The 19,798-nt window shown below is 43.9% G+C and overlaps 1 protein-coding gene across 1 annotated transcript; it reads right to left on the bottom strand.

The window, feature by feature from the left end:
- Positions 1-7,899: 7,899 nt before the first annotated feature.
- On the bottom strand, positions 7,900-19,064 carry LOC139405243 (zinc finger protein 436-like). The gene is made up of 4 exons (XM_071147679.1): positions 18,481-19,064; positions 17,780-18,024; positions 17,350-17,509; positions 7,900-9,361 (listed from the first exon to the last, which is right to left on the bottom strand). The coding sequence occupies exons 1-4, from the start codon at positions 18,803-18,805 to the stop codon at positions 8,385-8,387; spliced, it is 1,707 nt and encodes a 568-aa protein (XP_071003780.1). The 5' UTR covers positions 18,806-19,064; the 3' UTR covers positions 7,900-8,384.
- Positions 19,065-19,798: the final 734 nt, after the last annotated feature.

The following is a 19,798-nucleotide window of genomic DNA, read 5'->3' as shown; positions in this document are numbered from 1 at the left end:
AACAGTACTGAGTAGGTCCAAACTCTTCCTACACGGTGTAACAGTACTGAGTAGGTCCAAACTGCTCCTACACGGTGTAACAGTACTGAGTAGGTCCAAACTGCTCCTACACGGTGTAACAGTACTGAGTAGGTCCAAACTCTTCCTACACGGTGTAACAGTACTGAATAGGTCCAAACTGCTCCTACGCGGTGTAACAGTACTGAGTAGGTCCAAACTGCTCCTACGCGGTGTAACAGTACTGAGTAGGTCCAAACTCTTCCTACACGGTGTAACAGTACTGAGTAGGTCCAAACTGCTCCTACACGGTGTAACAGTACTGAGTAGGTCCAAACTGCTCCTACACGGTGTAACAGTACTGAGTAGGTCCAAACTGCTCCTACACGGTGTCACAGTACTGAGTAGGTCCAAACTGCTCCTACATGGTGTAACAGTACTGAGTAGGTCCAAACTGCTCCTACACGGTGTAACAGTACTGAGTAGGTCCAAACTGCTCCTACACGGTGTAACAGTACTGAGTAGGTCCAAACTGCTCCTACACGGTGTAACAGTACTGAGTAGGTCCAAACTGCTCCTACACGGTGTAACAGTACTGAGTAGGTCCAAACTGCTCCTACACGGTGTAACAGTACTGAGTAGGTCCAAACTGCTCCTACATGGTGTAACAGTACTGAGTAGGTCCAAACTGCTCCTACACGGTGTAACAGTACTGAGTAGGTCCAAACTGCTCCTACACGGTGTAACAGTACTGAGTAGGTCCAAACTGCTCCTACATGGTGTAACAGTACTGAGTAGGTCCAAACTGCTCCTACACGGTGTAACAGTACTGAGTAGGTCCAAACTGCTCCTACACGGTGTAACAGTACTGAGTAGGTCCAAACTGCTCCTACACGGTGTAACAGTACTGAGTAGGTCCAAACTGCTCCTACACGGTGTAACAGTACTGAGTAGGTCCAAACTGCTCCTACATGGTGTAACAGTACTGAGTAGGTCCAAACTGCTCCTACACGGTGTAACAGTACTGAGTAGGTCCAAACTGCTCCTACACGGTGTAACAGTACTGAGTAGGTCCAAACTGCTCCTACACGGTGTAACAGTACTGAGTAGGTCCAAACTGCTCCTACACGGTGTAACAGTACTGAGTAGGTCCAAACTGCTCCTACACGGTGTAACAGAACTGAGTAGGTCCAAACTCTTCCTACACGGTGTAACAGTACTGAGTAGGTCCAAACTGCTCAATCATGGTGTAACAGTACTGAGTAGGTCCAAACTGCTCCTACATGGTGTACCAATACATCATGTAGATGTATATAATGAACAGACTAGGTCTATACTGCTCCTACATGGTGTAACAATACATCATGTAGATGTATATAATGAACAGACTAGGTCTATACTGCTCCTACATGGTGTACCAATACATCACGTAGGTGTGTATAATGAACAGACTAGGTCTATACTGCTCCTACATGGTGTACCAATACATCATGTAGATGTATATAATGAACAGACTAGGTCTATACTGCTCCTACATGGTGTAACAATACATCATGTAGATGTATATAATGAACAGACTAGGTCTATACTGCTCCTACATGGTGTAACAATACATCATGTAGATGTATATAATGAACAGACTAGGTCTATACTGCTCCTGCATGGTGTAACAATACATCATGTAGATGTATATAATGAACAGACTAGGTCTATACTGCTCCTACATGGTGTAACAATACATCATGTAGATGTATATAATGAACAGACTAGGTCTATACTGCTCCTACATGGTGTACCAATACATCACGTAGGTGTATATAATGAACAGACTAGGTCTATACTGCTCCTACATGGTGTACCAATACATCATGTAGATGTATATAATGAACAGACTAGGTCTATACTGCTCCTACATGGTGTAACAATACATCACGTAGGTGTATATAATGAACAGACTAGGTCTATACTGCTCCTACATGGTGTAACAATACATCATGTAGATGTATATAATGAACAGACTAGGTCTATACTGCTCCTACATGGTGTAACAATACATCACGTAGGTGTATATAATGAACAGACTAGGTCTATACTGCTCCTACATGGTGTAACAATACATCATGTAGATGTAGAGTTGAAGCCGGAAGTTTACATACACCTTAGCCAAATACATTTATACTCAGACATTTAATCCTAGTAAAAATCCCCTGTCTTGGGTCAGTTAGGATCACCACATTATTTTAAGAATGTGAAATGTCAGAATAATAGTAGAGAGAATTATTTATTTCAGCTTTTATCACATTCCCACCCAGTGGGTCAGAAATTTACATTACACTTAATTAGAATTCGGTTGCATTGCCTTTAAATTGTTTAACTTGGGTCAAACATTTCAGGTAGCCTTCCACAGGCTTCCCACAATAAGTTGGGTGAATTTTGACCCATTCCTCCTGACAGAGCTGGTGTAAGTAAGTCAGGTTTGTAAAGGCCTCCTTGCTCGCACACGCTTTTTCAGTTCATCCAACAAATGTTCTATGGGCTTGATGACAGGGCTTTGTGATGGCCTCTCCAGTACCTTGACTTTGTTGTCCTTAAGCCATTTTGCCACAACTTTGGAAGTATGCTTGGGGCCATTGTCCATTTGGAAGACCCATTTGCAATCAAGCTTTAACTTCCTGACTGATGTCTTGAGATGTTGCTTTAATATATCCACAAAATGTTCCTTCCTCATGATGCCATCTATTTTGTGAAGTGCACCAGTCCCTCCTGCAGCAAAGCACCCCCACAACATGATACTGCCAACCCCGTGCTTCATGGTTGGGATGGTGTTCTTCGGCTTGCAAGCTGAAGAACAGAGTAAAACGTCAATATGGGACTCGATATAGGACTCGTTTTACTACGGAAATAGATACTTTTGTACAGGTTTCCTCCAGCATCTTCACAAGGTCCTTTGCTGTTGTTCTGGGATTGATTTCCACTTATCGCACCAAAGTATATTAATCTCTAGGAGACAGAACACATCTCTTTCCTGAGCGGTTTGACGGCTGCGTGGTCCCATGGTGTTTATACTTGCGTACTATTGTTTGTACAGATGAACGTGGTACCTTCAGGCATTTGGAAATTGCTCCCAAGGATGAACCAGACTTGTGGACATCTACAATTTGGCTGATTTCTTTTGAGTTTGAGTTTGAAGGTAGGCCTTGAAATACATCCACAGGTACACCTCCAATTGACACAAATTATGTCAGTTAGCCTATCAGAAGCTTCTGAAGCTATGACATTTTCTGGAATTTTCTGTTGTTTAAAAAAGCTGTTTAAATGCACAGTCAACTTTGTGTATGTCAACTTCTGGCCCACTGGAATTGTGATACAGTGAATTATAAGTGAAATAATATGTCGGGAAACAATTGTTGTAAAAATGACTTGTGTCATGCACAAAGTAGATGTCCTAACCGACCTCCCAAAACTATAGTTTGTTAAACAAGAAATTTGTGGAGTGGTTGAAAAACGAGTTTCAATGACTCCAACCTGAGTGTATGTAAACTTCCGACTTCAGCTGTAGATTCGACCCATTTCAAATAAGCAAATATGCTTTCCAAACATGGCAGAAGGCAATCTAAAACAATGTAGTTAGAATCTCTGGGTGTGTGCTATCAACTAGTGTCTGTGATGAACTGGTAGTCTCTTCTTCAAATCACAAGCCGTTTCCTTTACACATTTTAATTAATACTTTGCCATCCTCTGGGAATATATTACATATTGTTGTATTAGGTTTTCACCCAAATAAATTCAATTCAATTCAAAGCTGAGTGACGTCGAGGCATAAATGTTAGGTCCAGTGTACATTTATGAATGTATCTGCAACATACAGTATGTCGTATCATATTACCTTGGTCTACCTTTATAAACGTTTGGTCCAGTGTACATTTATGAATGAAGCATGGTGGTGGCAGCATCATGCTGTGGGGGTGTTAATTATGTCATATCATATTACCTTGGTCTACCTTTATAAACATTTGGTCCGGTGTACATTTATGAATGAAGCATGGTGGTGGCAGCATCATGCTGTGGGGGTGTTAATTATGTCATATTACCTTGGTCTACCTTTATAAACGTTAAGTCCAGTGTACCTGTAACATGTCGTATAATATTACCTAGGTCAAAGGACACATCGGGATGAAACCCTGGCACCATCCCTATGGGGAAGCATGGTGGTGGCAGCATCATGCTGTGGGGTGTTAATCAGCAGCAGGTACTGGGAGACTAGTCAGGATCGAGGCAAAGATGAACGGAGCAAAGTACAGAGAGATCCTTGATGAAAACCTGCTCCAGAGCGCTCAGGACCTCAGACTGCGATACACCCGCAATAACATCTGCTAAACACGTGTATGTGACATTAAATTACATTTGATTTGAAAGTGCTGAGTAAAGGGTCTGAATACTTGTGTAAATTTAATACATTTCATTTCCAAAAACCTGTTTTTGCTATGTCATTATTATATGGAGTGTAGATTGATGAATACATCTTTGAATAAGGCTGTAACGTAACAAAATGTGGAAAAAGTCAAAGGGTTCTGACTACTTTCCGAAGGCCCTGTATTTAACATTATTAATGTGACCAGTGATTCCATGTCCATGTAAATAGACAGGGCAGCAGCCTCTGAGGTGCAGGGTGGAGGAACCGGGTGGTTGCCGGCCAGTATATGTATGTATACAACATGTCTCCGATCCATTGGCCTAAATAGAACCCTATCAAATCAATATGTGCTTTGATGTATGACACGACATACCAAAAACAGGACAGGTCAAAGGAAAATGGACAATATGGAATGAAGGCTTCCTACTGTTCAGTAGTTTCACTCCGTGGACTAAATTGTCATGATAATCAGTGTTTTCAAGTTTGTATTCGTACATTTTGGACGAGCTGATCCTAGCGGAGTAGAAGGAAATACTTCTGTGTTTCCCGCTATGTTTTTTTTTCTTATTTTTTGTAAATAGGTTCAAGATAACTACTTATGAACTTGGGGAAGGGATCTTCAGAGCTTAAATACCCCCCAAACCCGTCTTAAGCCATTGTCGGGATCTGAGGGGTATACTATGAAGCAAGCTAGATCTTCTCAGGCTTACTAGCTTCAGTTAGCTTCAAATTCTAGCTCAGGCTATATCCGTATTATGAAGGTGGATATTGATAGTGCACTCGCTGCTTACTCAAGCCTGTCACGCCCAGATCTGTTTCACCTGTCCTTGCCTCCACCCCCCCTCCAGGTATCAACCATCTTCCTAATTATCCCCTGTGTATTTATACCTGTGTTCTCTGTCTGGTTGTTGCCAGTTCGTCTTGTTCGTTCAAGCTTAACCAGCGGTTTTTCTTGTCAGCGCCTATGGTTTCCCAGCCTCTTTTTCCTCGTCCTCCTGTTTTTTGCCCTTTGCCTGTCCTGATCCTGTAACTTCCTACCTGACCTCTCTGCCTGTCCCTGAGCCAGCCTGCCGTCCTGTACCTTTGCTCCACCTCTTGATTACTGAACTCTGCCTGACCCTGACCCTGCCGTCCTGTACCTTCGCCTTACCCTGGATTATCGACCCCTGCCTGCCTTGACCTGTCTTTGCAGTCTTCTCTGACAGACCCTGAGCCAGTCCTCTCTGCCAGTCCTCTCTGCCAGTCCTCTCTGCCAGTCCCTGAGCCAGCCTGCCGTCCTGTACCTTTGCTCCACCTCTTGATTACTGAACTCTGCCTGATCTGACCCTGAGTCTGCCTGCTGTCCTGTACCTTCGCCTTACCCTGGATTATCGACCCCTGCCTGCCTTGACCTGTCTTTGCCTGCCCCTGTTGTTACGATAAACATTGTTACTTCGACAGTCTGCATCAGGGTCTTACCTTGATTCCTGATAAAGCCTGTTGTAGTTTGTAAGTGATAGTGCACCCGCTGCTTATTCAAGCCTGTTCTAGCTAGGCTTGTATAAGTGTTAATGTCGCACATGGCTAGTGGAACACCGACAGACAATGCCGAACCATCAATCCATGGTGGAGTCACCCTTACCAAAAGGTATTGCAGTAAGAGTGTATTATAACTGCAGTAGGCAGTAAATAATGCATCCAAAATAACACCGTGGACTGGAATTACTGCAGTTTCCAAACTGCAACCTCTGTTTGTCAGGGCAGAACCACATATTTAATTTGTGCTGAAATCCAAATGAAGGAATAGTTATCTTGCAAACTCAGCAGGCTGGTGTGAAGTAGGCATCTCTATTTTATCACATTATTACTTGCCATTAATGTGATCTTTGGTGTGCTTTATCAATGCACAAGCACCTTTTTCACCACTCCTATCGATAAAATAGTTATTTATTCATACTCAAGTTTTACTGTGTGTGAAAACATGTAATGTGATCAGTATTTTAATATTTAAAAAATGAACACAATTTGATTTATTAATTATTTATATCAATCTTCCTCAAATTAAATGGGACAATGATGCAATCTTTACGAAAGGGAGGAAATCAGATTTCCATTGGTCCTCAACTCGCAGCTCAGACACTTGATTCAGGATAAGTGGAGTTAGTCCTGAGTTAGCCTGCCCCAGACTAGGTTAGTACTGAGTTAGCCTGCCCCAGACCAGGTTAGTACTGAGTTAGCCTGCCCCAGACCAGGTTAGTCCTGAGTTAGCCTGCCCCAGACCAGGTTAGTCCTGAGTTAGCCTGCCCCAGACCAGGTTAGTCCTGAGTTAGCCTGCCCCAGACCAGGTTAGTCCTGAGTTAGTTTTACAGATTATTATTTTATTTTTTTAATCGATTGAGATATAGCTTATATGATGTCTAGCTACTTCTGAAGCACATGTTGTGCCCTATAAACTATTTTATTAGAAATACCAAAAATATTGAGACAAATCAGTAATTTGTGTAATGTTAGGTTTTTACACGATGTAAAAGCACCATTTCCTATTGAGATGCGGAACATAGAACACGGTCTCTTTCAGAACGTTTGTGACGACCAAGAGATCTGTCATTCATACAATTGCTATGATCTCCTGAAGAAGCTTTCCCGTTTCCAATCTTTCTGTGCCCCCAAATGTTTGAATGTACTAATAAAGTGAACAGGTTGTTATCTACCTGGCTAGCTAGATAATGAGGTAACAAACATGACTGAACAACCAACATGTAAAAGAAAATGGTTAACAGCCCGCGAGGAGTTTTAGAAAAGCAAGCGACGTGGTTTATGAATGGAAAATGCGCCCCCCAATACGTGACAGGAAGAAGGAAAGAAATCCCGTTTGATCTAGAAATGAGCAGTTTTCGTTGTAGTATTGATGATAGCACGACGCTAACGAACAGTACAGTACAGCGAAGCCTTATCATTACAAAAAGTTTTTATCTGGGTGATATTTTTTTATAGGCGCACTGGTGCTTCCATATTAAAATTCCAGGTCGCACAGGAAATATTAAGGGGCATGTGCGACTGGAACGTGGTGTGTGTGTGTGTGTGTGTGTGTGTGGGGGGGGGGGGGGGGGGGGGTGGTGGGGTGGTGGGGGGGGGGGGGGGGTGGTGGTGTGTATTAGACTCTCCTAGGGTGGTGGAACGGTGTGGGGGGGGGGGGTATTAATCTCTCCTAGGGTGGTGGAGACCTGGACTGTTTTCCTCTAGGCAGACCTGAGTGGTATACAACAACAGCAGGATCGATGAGTTAGCCAGATACCTTTTATTATTTTGTACTGAAAAACGCATATCTAAGTTCGGATTTTTGAATTCAACCAGAAAATCGTAGTTATTATTATTAATCATAGTTATTTCTGGTACTATATTAAAAAAAAGTTAGATGGCTAGCCCTTATTGATCCTGCCTTGCAGTACACCCCTCTCAATATTAACATGTACATTATGAATAAATACTGTTGGAATTAGATTCGTACGTTTTTCTCAGTCTGTACATTAGTTTATTTTTTCACACACACATACACAATGCAAACACAAGAGGAAATATAGCACATGTAAATAGATAGCACTTGATTAACACACAGAGAAAATACACAAAGACAGAGTTCTAAAAAGTTCTAATTTAATTAAGAAGCATTACAACTGACCTACTCTATAGTGAAACAGATATACTCACTCCATGTTCAATTCATGTTAAAAAAAAACATTGAGTTCACTTTGTACAATTTGATTTTGTGTGGCATAAACAAATAAACAGTCAGTGAAAAAAAAAAATTTGACAAGTGTTGGAGCACTGTACGTGTTAAATACATCAGTTAATTAATGAGTTACGTTAAATCTCTCTTTCCACACTGAGAGCAGTGGTAAGGTATTTCCCCTGTGTCTGTTACCTCCTGGTCTTTCAGGTTCCCTAACCAGGTAAATATCTTTCCAATATATATTTCTCTGCAATGTGGATTCTTTCAAGGCTTCTCCGCGGAGTGTGTCAGCTCATGTTTTTTCAGGTATCTTGCCTGTGTGAAACTCTTTGCACACTGGGAACAGGGGTGAGGCTTCTCTTTTATGTGCGTCCACTCATGTCTTTTCAGGCCCAGTAACTGAATAAAAGTCTTTCCACACAAGGAGCAGTGTAAAGGCTTTTCTTCTGTGTGAATTCTCTCATGTGTTTTCAGGTGCCCCAACCGGGTAAAACTCTTTCCACACTGGGAACAGGGGTGAGGCTTGTCTTTTATGTGTGTCCATTCGTGTGTTTTTAGGCCCCATAACTGGATAAAACTCTTTCCACACAGGGAGCAGTGGAAATGCTTCTCTCCTTTGTGTAATATCTTATGTTTTGTCAGGCCCCCTAACTGAGTAAAACTCTTTCCACACAGGGAGCAGTGGAAGGGCTTTTCTCCTGTGTGAATTCTCTCATGTGCTTTCAGGTGCCCCGACCGGGTAAAACTCTTTCCACAATGTGGGCAGTGGTAGGGCTTTTCTCCTGTGTGAATTCGCTCATGTGTTTTCAGGTGCCTCAACCGGGAAAAACACTTTCCACAAAAGGAACAGTTGAAGGGCTTTTCTCCTGTGTGCATTCTCTCATGTTCCTTCAGGCCCCCTAACTGGGTAAAACTCTTTCCACAATCGGAGCAGCGGAAAGGCTTCTCTCCTCTGTGCCTTCTCTCATCCATTTTCAGTTGCCATAACCGGGCAAAACTCTTTCCGCACTGGGAGCAGTGGAATGGCTTTTCTCCTGTGTGTATCATCTCATGTCGTTTCAGGCAAAATAACATGGCAAAACTCTTCCCACACTGGGAGCAGTGGAAAGGCTTTTCTCCTGTGTGTATCATCTCGTGCCTTTTCAGGGACCCTAACCGGGAAAAAGTCTTTCCACAGTTGGAGCAGTGGTGTTGTCCTGCTGGGTTGGACGTCTCCGGCTCCTCTGAGTCTGTTCTTTCACCTGCCAAAAAATAGTGTTTATTTAAAAGAGAGAGCTAAATGAAATAACTGTCTTCCTATGAAGACAGTCAACTCGTTTTAGTGAAACTACTGGAAGTCTACAGGTATGTTAGCGGATGCTGGTTAGCATTGGCTATTGTTTTGAATTGTTAAGATATATATTTTTTTATTTATACAGGTTTTTCTCATTGACATAACATGGGCCAGTAACTGAAAGGTTGCTAGATCGAATCCCCGAGGATGACTAGGCAGTTAACCCCACACACCCAAATATTTGTACACTGACTTGCTCTATAGTATGTCCATCCAATGTAACGATGACATGATTAACAACATGCCCTGGCATTTTGAAAATATCACGCATTTTGTTTTACCCGAATTCAGAACCATCTTTAAAATCATACAGATTCTGTTGTAATGGTGTTAAATGCTCTTTGGGAATTTTCAAAAGCTAAAGATAAACTACTAGCACTTGAATAAAGAACAGTATCATCTGCATAAAAAAATGAACATCCGCTGTTTCAATATGATCCCCAATGTTGTTGATATACAAAATGAACAACAGTGGGCCCAAAATAGAACCTTGCGGAACACCTGAGCACAACTCTATGGACTCAACCATCCGCCATTACACATTACAACCAGCCGCCATTACACACGGTGTACAATGTGATAGGTTATTTATTAACCAATCTAGAGCATGACCAGTAATACCCATATCATTTTTAACCTTTGCACCAACACAGCATGGTCCACGGTGTCAAATGCCTTCAACAAATCAATAAAAGACAGACAACACAATGTAACTTCTTGTCAAGAGCACAATGGATGACGTTTAAAACCTTCAATGTTGCTGAAACGGGGTGCTGTGGCCAGAACTAAAACCTGATTCCATTTAACATGTTGTTCGCATTTGAAAATATCGCACATGTTGTTTTCTTGGAGGCCTTCAGCTGCCTACTAACTAAGGACTCCAGGACCTTTGACAGTACAGACGATTTTGATATGGATCAACAGCTGTCAAGTAGCGAAGGATCTCCACCTTTCAGGAGAGGCAGCACAAAAGCAGATTTCCATAACTTGGGGGACTTCCTTAACATTAAGCGTGAGGTTAAAAATACATGTTAAGGGGCCTCCCCGGGTGGCGCTGCATCGCAGTGCTAGCTGTGCCCCCAGAGACTCTGGGTTCGAGCCCAGGCTCTGGGTCCATGGGGCGACGCACAATTGCCCTAGCGTTGTCCGGGTTAGGGAGGGTTTGGCTGGTAGGGATATCCTTGTCTCATCGCGCACTAGTGACTCCTGTGGCGGGCCTGGGCGCAGTGCACGTTAACCAGGTCGCCAGGTGCACAGTGTTTCCTCCGACACATTGGTGTGGCTGGCTTCCGGGTTGGATGTGCGCTGTGTTAAAGAAGCAGTGCGGCTTGGTTGGGTTGTGTTTCGGGGGGACGCATGGCTTTCAACCTTCATCTCTCCCGCGCCCGTACGGGAGTTATAGCGATGAGACAAGATAGTAACTACTAACAACTGGATACCACGAAATTGGGGAGAAAAAAAATAAAATTTAAAACAAATTTTTAAAAAACATGTTAAGGGGGAGGGGAAGTGCACTGTTGGAGCTAGAAACACAAGCATTTCAAACAACATCTGCTAAATATGTGTCTGCAATCAATAACATTTGATTTGACGAACCCTGATTTTATCTTCTATCTTTGTATCCATTTCACTCTTTTCAAAGTTGGGACTCAAAGTTCCTCCACTCATGCCTCCTAAAATAATTGTTCAGCAGGATGCAAGGTAAGACAAATGAGGACTAATGTCTGTATGATTTGTTAATCTGTTACATCTTTAGAACCCCTTTAGAACCCAAACTTTAAAACCCTGTTGGTCCAGCAGGCTGTCTAGAACCCCGTTGGTCCAGCAGGCTGTCTAGAACCCCGTTGGTCCAGCAGGCTGTCTAGAACCACGTTGGTCCAGCAGGCTGTCTAGAACCCCGTTGGTCCAGCAGGCTGTCTAGAACCCCATTGCTCCAGTAGGCTGTCTAGAGCCCCGTTGGTCCAGCAGGCTGTCTAGAACCCCGTTTGTCCAGCAGGCTGTCTAGAACCCCGTTGGTACAGCAGGCTGTCTAGGACACCATTGGTCCAGCAGGATGTCTAGGACCCCATTGACCCACCAGACCAACATCACCCCGGGGGACACCAGACCTACCTCCCAACATCACCCCGGGTGACACCAGACCTACCTCCCATCATCACCCCGGGGGACACCAGACCTACCTCCCAACATCACCCCGGGGGACACCAGACCTACCTCCCAACATCACCCCGGGGGACACCAGACCTACCTATCAACATCACCCCGGGGGTCACCAGACCTACCTCCCAACATCACCCCGGGGGTCACCAGACCTACCTCCCAACATCACCCCGAGGGACACCAGACCTACCTCCCAACATCACCCTGGGGGACACCAGACCTACCTCCCAACATCACCCCGGGGGTCACCAGACCTACCTCCCAACATCACCCTGGGGGACACCAGACCTACCTCCCAACATCACCCCGATGGAAAGAAAAAAAATCAACCAAACTTTAAACCTAACTTTGCAACTACCTTTAGCCTAATAATGGCAGTGTGATGTTGTGGAACAGCATCAAAAACATGGCATGCAATCATTGGTGGTTGTGTGCAGTGTGAATGCTATGCAGACCATCTGGAGCAGCACCATTCTCTCCCTCAGGGGTGTTTTCATACTGGCACACTCATGGCCATAGACATCAGAATGAATAGAATGGGATTGGAACCTCTAACCCCGGTCAACTCATTAGCATAGACATCAGAATGAATAGAAGAACCTCTAACCCTGGTCAACTCATTAGCATAGACATCAGAATGAATAGAATGACCTCTAACCCTGGTCAACTCATTAGCATAGACATCAGAATGAATAGAATGGGATTAGAACCTCTAATCCTGGTCAACCCATTAGCATAGACGTCAGAATGAATATAACGGGATTGGAACCTCTAATCCTGGTCAACTCATGGCAGTTTGACTGGTCAACTCCTGGGAACACTTGCAATGGCTGCTTGGCGTTGTCATTAAATCAAAGTTTAATTGTCACATGCTTCATAAACAACAGGTGTAGATTAACAGTGAAATGCTTCCTTTCAGGCCCAACAATGAGAAGAGAAAGAAAATAGAGAAATAAAACACGTCATCATAAATACACAACGAGTAACGACAACATGGCTGTATACACAGGGGTACCAGTACTGAGTTGATGTGTAGGGGTACCAGGTAGTTGATGTGTAGGGGTACTAGATAGTTGATGTGTAGGGGTACCAGGTAGTTGATGTGTAGGGGTACTAGGTAGTTGATGTGTAGGGGTACCAGGTAGTTGATGTGTAGGGGTACGGGGTAGTTGATGTGTAGGGGTACCAGGTAGTTGATGTGTAGGGGTACCAGGTAGTTGATGTGTAGGGGTACGGGGTAGTTGATGTGTAGGGGTAATGGGGGTAGATATGTACATATAACTAGGAATAAAGTGACAGATGAGAAACAGTAGCAGCAGCGTATGTTGATGTGAGTCAAAGTTCATGCAGATCGTCCAGGTAGCCATTTGGTGAACTCTTTATCAGTCTTATGGCTCGGGGGGGAGAAGCTGTTCAGGGTTCTGTTGGTTCCAGACTTCACACATCGGCACCTCTTGCCGTACGTGATACGATCATTTCCATGGCAATGTAGAATGTTCGTTCAGATGACGCTAACGGATGTGGCTCATGCAATGGAATGTATTTATTGTAATGTCAGTCGAGTTGATTCAACAAATCACAGCACAGACTGATGAGAACACTTCCTGCTTTTAGTTCCTGCTTTGCTCCAATGGGTACACTCGCAACGGCCGACAGTCCACCCATTATGACATCATCGTCTTGAATGGGAACACCCGTTCTGTCCAATGAGGGGATTCGATTCATCTGGCGCCCAGAGAGGCTCGTTTTACAACCTGGTGAAGTTTTGGAACTGGGCTGCCTCCCAGGTCTGAGTCAGCACATGGAGTAATGAGGAGGATTCTGTGGGAAGATCTCAATTACATACTCCTCAGGTCACCTCTGCTCATCTCCTTCTCAAAACACACATTGGATGAGAGACAGAGGTCCTCTGGATTTCTCATCCAATGCGTTCTGAGAAGGAGAGAGGACACAAAGAGTATGCAATTGGGATCTTCCCTGCGTTTTACATAAACCCCACGGTTCTCAAACATTGTACCTAGAGACCTACCGTCCTGTAGGTTCTCAATCCAACCCTAATTAAGCCCAGCTGTTGGAGTAAAAATCTACAAGATGGTTGCTCTCTAGGTAGATGTGTGTAAATCCCTGGTCTAACTAATGCTGAGTGACACTGTGAATTGCTTAGTAACTGTAATTGTTGTTTTATGTTTTATAATAACATTAAATTGTTAATAAAACATTTTAACTACAATGTTATTTCTTGAAAATGTTATTCGTCTAAGACGCTATGAGCCTCAGCTTCCTGGAATCCAATGTAGCTGCTGTTGGGGTCGGGGTAGTTAGATATAACTGCTGCCACCAAAAGCTGGGATGACCCGTCGTTGGCCTTGACCTAGATGTTCTCCCCTCAGCATCCACTCCAGGGTGAGGACCCGTCGTTGGCCTTGACCTAGATGTTCTCCCCTCAACATCCACTCCAGGGTGAGGACCCGTCGTTGGCCTTGACCTAGATGTTCTCCCCTCAACATCCACTCCAGGGTGAGGACCCATCGTTGGCCTTGACCTAGATGTTCTCCCCTCAGCATCCACTCCAGGGTGAGGACCCGTCGTTGGCCTTGACCTAGATGTTCTCCCCTCAACATCCACTCCAGGGTGAGGACCCGTCGTTGGCCTTGACCTAGATGTTCTCCCCTCAACATCCACTCCAGGGTGAGGACCCGTCGTTGGCCTAGACCTAGATGTTCTCCCCTCAACATCCACTCCAGGGTGAGGACCCGTCGTTGGCCTTGACCTAGATGTTCTCCCCTCAACATCTACTCCAGGGTGAGGACCCGTCGTTGGCCTAGACCTAGATGTTCTCCCCTCAACATCCACTCCAGGGTGAGGACCCGTCGTCAGTCTGATGTTCTACCTCCTCCATTATCAGAATAAACTGGTCCCATTGTCGACAGCCGAGACATTCACTGTCTTTTGGTAGAGGTAGGCATCTCACTCAACTACACCACCAGTCCCTGTGCGTTCTGGATTAGCTTTTTCCTGTTTTCTTATGACATTATACAGTTTGTTGAGTGCAGTCTTAGGTCCAGCATCGGTCTGTGGTGGTAAATAGACATTGTGGTTGTTTTGTTTTACTCTTGGTAAATAGTTAACCTGCCACCATCCCTTTGATGAAGCGTGGTGATGAGACCTGAAAATAGCTGTGCAGCGACGCTCCCCATTCAACCTGACAGAGGTTGCAGAGGATCTGCAGAGAAGAATGGGAGAAACAAGCGTGCCAAGCTTGTAGAGTCATACCGACGAAGACTGGAGGCTGTAATCGCTGCCAAGGGTGCTTCAACAAAGTACTGAGTGAGTAAAGGGTCTGAAAAGTTATGTAAACGTGATATCAGTTTTATATTTTTAAAACATTTGCAAAAATGTCTATTTTTTTTTTTTTTTTTGCTTTGTCATTATGGGGTATTGTGATGTCATGGAAGCAGAGCTATAGGAAACAGGGAAGACAGGGAGTCAACAGGAAGCAGAGCTATAGGAAACAGGGAAGACAGTGGATAAAAGGCTTGGGTTCTCAACTTAAACAGGGAGAACCAACAAAAGCCATTACTATCTCAACATATCTCATGCCAACTGATGAACAGCCCAGCAGGTCTTAAGTATCACCTGGGGCAGTACGGGTGAAACGCCTTCTGACTAGAGAGATGACAAGCCAGCACGGGTGAAACACCTTCTGACTAGAGAGATGACAAGCCAGCACGGGTGAAACACCTTCTGACTAGAGAGATGACAAGCCAGCACGGGTGAAACACCTTCTGACTAGAGAGATGACAAGCCAGCACGGGTGAAACACCTTCTGACTAGAGAGATGACAAGACCGCCATTCTGACTAAGAAGATGACACCAATCAGTGCACAATTACTTTAGCAAAAAGCAGCTCGAGAAGTTTCAGAACTAATGAGCTGCTCTACAACAGCGAATACACTGACCACAGAACTAATGAGCTGCTCTACAACAGTGAACACACTGACCACAGAACTAATGAGCTGCTCTACAACAGTGAACACACTGACCACAGAACTAATGAGCTGCTATACAACAGTGAATACACTGACCACAGAACTAATGAGCTGCTGTACTACAGTGAATACACTGACCACAGAACTAATGAGCTGCTCTACAACAGTGAATACACTGACCACAGAACTAATGAGCTGCTCTACAACAGTGAACACACTGACCACAGAACTAATGAGCTGCTATATAACAGTGAACACACTGACCACAGAACTAATGAGCTGCTCTACAACAGTGAATACACTGACCACAGAACTAATGAGCTGCTCTACAACAGTGAATACACTGACCACAGAACTAATGAGCTGCTCTACAACAGGGAACACACTGACCACAGAACTAATGAGCTGCTGTACAACAGTGAATACACTGACCACAGAACTAATGAGCTCCTATATAACAGTGAACACACTGACCACAGAACTAATGAGCTGCTCTACAACAGTGAACACACTGACCACAGAACTAATGAGCTGCTCTACAACAGTGAACACACTGACCACAGAACTAATGAGCTGCTCTACAACAGTGAACACACTGACCACAGAACTAATGAGCTGCTATATAACAGTGAACACACTGACCACAGAACTAATGAGCTGCTATATAACAGTGAACACACTGACCACAGAACTAATGAGCTGCTCTACAACAGTGAATACACTGACCACAGAACTAATGAGCTGCTCTACAACAGGGAACACACTGACCACAGAACTAATGAGCTGCTGTACAACAGTGAATACACTGACCACAGAACTAATGAGCTCCTATATAACAGTGAACACACTGACCACAGAACTAATGAGCTGCTCTACAACAGTGAACACACTGACCACAGAACTAATGAGCTGCTCTACAACAGTGAACACACTGACCACAGAACTAATGAGCTGCTATGCAACAGTGAATACACTGACCACAGAACTAATGAGCTGCTATATAACAGTGAATACACTGACCACAGAACTAATGAGCTGCTGTACAACAGGGAACACACTGACCACAGAACTAATGAGCTGCTGTACAACAGTGAACACACTGACCACAGAACTAATGAGCTGCTATATAACAGTGAACACACTGACCACAGAACTAATGAGCTGCTATATAACAGTGAACACACTGACCACAGAACTAATGAGCTGCTCTACAACAGTGAATACACTGACCACAGAACTAATGAGCTGCTCTACAACAGTGAATACACTGACCACAGAACTAATGAGCTGCTGTACAACAGTGAATACACTGACCACAGAACTAATGAGCTCCTATATAACAGTGAATACACTGACCACAGAACTAATGAGCTGCTCTACAACAGTGAATACACTGACCACAGAACTAATGAGCTGCTGTACAACAGTGAATACACTGACCACAGAACTAATGAGCTGCTGTACAACAGTGAACACACTGACCACAGAACTAATGAGCTGCTATATAACAGTGAATACACTGACCACAGAACTAATGAGCTGCTCTACAACAGTGAACACACTGACCACAGAACTAATGAGCTGCTCTACAACAGTGAACACACTGACCACAGAACTAATGAGCTGCTCTACAACAGTGAATACACTGACCACAGAACTAATGAGCTGCTGTACAACAGTGAATACACTGACCACAGAACTAATGAGCTGCTATACAACAGTCTAATCCACACACCACTGTTCTTACTTGAATCTGAATCTCCCTCTTCTTCTCTTCTCACAGTTCCACGCAGACCCGGTGTTTTCCTGCAGTCGACCAGCCGCACAGACACCCTCTTCAGACCCCACAGTAAGGCAACAGTGGGAGAGGCACGACCTGGGGACTCTGGGAGAGGGAAAGACATGTCCTGGAAACCACAAAAATAAACAATCAATTTAGGGTGGGAAACACTCTCCTACCTTGATTCCTCTCGTTCTCTGGACCTCCTGCTATAAATGTTGTGGAGGAGAAAGTCCAATCAGAATCACCTGCATTTGTCAAAAAACATTCACATATCAGTATTTGGATGAACCTCAAATGTTCTCTTCCAATGCATTTATAGGTTATAGGAGGAGGTCCAGGAATTAAGGAAGGAATGTTGAGAACCAGAAACACTTTGTGACTGGGATGTACTCACACCACTCCCCCTCTGCTCTGGGGTGTGGCACTCTGGAGCCGACTCCGCCTTCAGCCTGTTGCTAGGAAACCAATCCTTGTCTTTCACGTCCCATTCTTTGTCGCAGTGAATAGCATCGTCATCACCACCAAACTGTCTGGGACTCATGGGTGTCACATTAGATTCTTCCTGTATCTTTCTGATGTCCTCCTTCACTGTAGATCCCTGGGAGGGCCAGGAAACTGCATATTGCCTCGTTTTTGGATCTGTAAAAGGGAAGAGAGTTTGACTACCGGTAAAAACATAGATTATAGCTTGCTCCCTCATCTGATTCCAAACATACCACTTATCATCCTAAAACCTTCCGTCGGAGAGCAATAGACAAGTGTAACGGATGTGAAACGGCTAGCTAGTTAGCGGTGTTCACGCTAATAGGGTTTCAATCGGTGACGTCACTTGCTCTTTTGTGGAGCGATGGGTAAACGATGCTTCGTGGGTGACTGTTGTTGATGTGTGCAGAGGGTCCCTGGTTCGCGCCCGGGTGGGGACGGACTAAAGTTATACTGTTACACAAGCGAACTCTGAATACAAACTAAACAAAAAACATAAATCCACTTTTAAAAAAGTTATCTTTTTTTTAACGAGGTCTGTAGATTGCCCCTTTAAAACCACACCCTGGTTCAACAACCCCATAGTGTGTCCCCTGTTAAGACAATACTCACTGGTGTTAATCGGATCTTCAGTCTCCTCCTCTTTCACTACAAAAGGTTCTTCTTCTTTCAATATGATATCCTCCTCTATCTCATCTTTCATTCTGAAAGCTTCTACCTCCCCTTCTTCCACTATGACAACCTTTATCCCCTCTTCCTCTTTCACTGTGACAGCTTCTATCCCTTCCTCCTCTTTAATTCGACAAGCTTCTTCCGTTCCTATCACTGTAATATCCTCCTCTTCTTCTTTAATGACAATGTCCATCCCCATAGCTGCTTTCTCCGTCCAGCAGACCTCCTCTTCATTAGCAGGGGGAGAGTATCTTAGTGAGCTCATTGTCAGGGATGCTAGCTAGCTAGCTACTTAGCATTAGCGACTAGCCTAGTTCTGGGCTCGGTAATACATTTGCAAATTTAATAACAGGCAAATGACGTTTAAATGAGCTAGTAGATACGTTAACAGAACTGTGTTTAAATCACTGGGGTGGTATTTGTGTAGCTACACAAACATGGTCGACAGCGCTTCAATGTTTCTCCTTCTTGTCGGCTAACAGGCTACAGAGACGGTTGAACCGTGTCGTTCCAGAAGTGTCCACAGCGGTCGGTCGTCACTAGTTACCACAGCCACAAAGTCCACAAAAAAACACCCATTTCTACAATTTATCTTCTTAAAATGTGATTTCAACCTTAACCTTAACCACATTGCCAACCTTATGCCGAACCCTAAATTAAGACCAAAAAGCAAATGTTCGTTTTCATAAATTTTTTTCGATATCGTCCATTTTGACATTGTGGCTGTGGTAGCTAGTGGAAACCCGTGTGTCCACTGCATTATACGTCACGCGAGAAGCATCAACTGAAAAACTCACTTCGTCATCTGCTGACTGAAGTAACGCAGTTTCTAAAATGATTCACTAAATCTAATCAAACACATGGTTATTGGTCACATACACATGGTTAGCAGATGTTATTGGTCACATACACACGGTTAGCAGATGTTATTGGTCACATACACATGGTTAGCAGATGTTCAAATCAAATCACATTTTATTTGTCACATACACATGGTTAGCAGATGTTAATGCGAGTGTAGCGAACTGCTTGTGCTTCTAGTTCCGAAAATGCAGTAATAACCAACAAGTAATCTAGCTAACAATTCCAAAACTACTACCTTATAGACACAAGTGTAAGGGGATAAAGAATATGTACATAAAGATATATGAATGAGTGATGGTACAGAGCGGCATAGGCAAGATACAGTAGATGGTATTGAGTGCAGTATATACATATGAGATGAGTATGTAAACAAAGTGGCATAGTTAAAGTGGCT

Source organism: Oncorhynchus clarkii, unplaced genomic scaffold (assembly GCF_045791955.1).
Source record: "Oncorhynchus clarkii lewisi isolate Uvic-CL-2024 unplaced genomic scaffold, UVic_Ocla_1.0 unplaced_contig_6271_pilon_pilon, whole genome shotgun sequence".
In the NCBI taxonomy this organism is placed as follows: Eukaryota; Metazoa; Chordata; class Actinopteri; order Salmoniformes; family Salmonidae; genus Oncorhynchus; species Oncorhynchus clarkii.
This window is presented reverse-complemented; position numbering and strand designations above follow the sequence as displayed.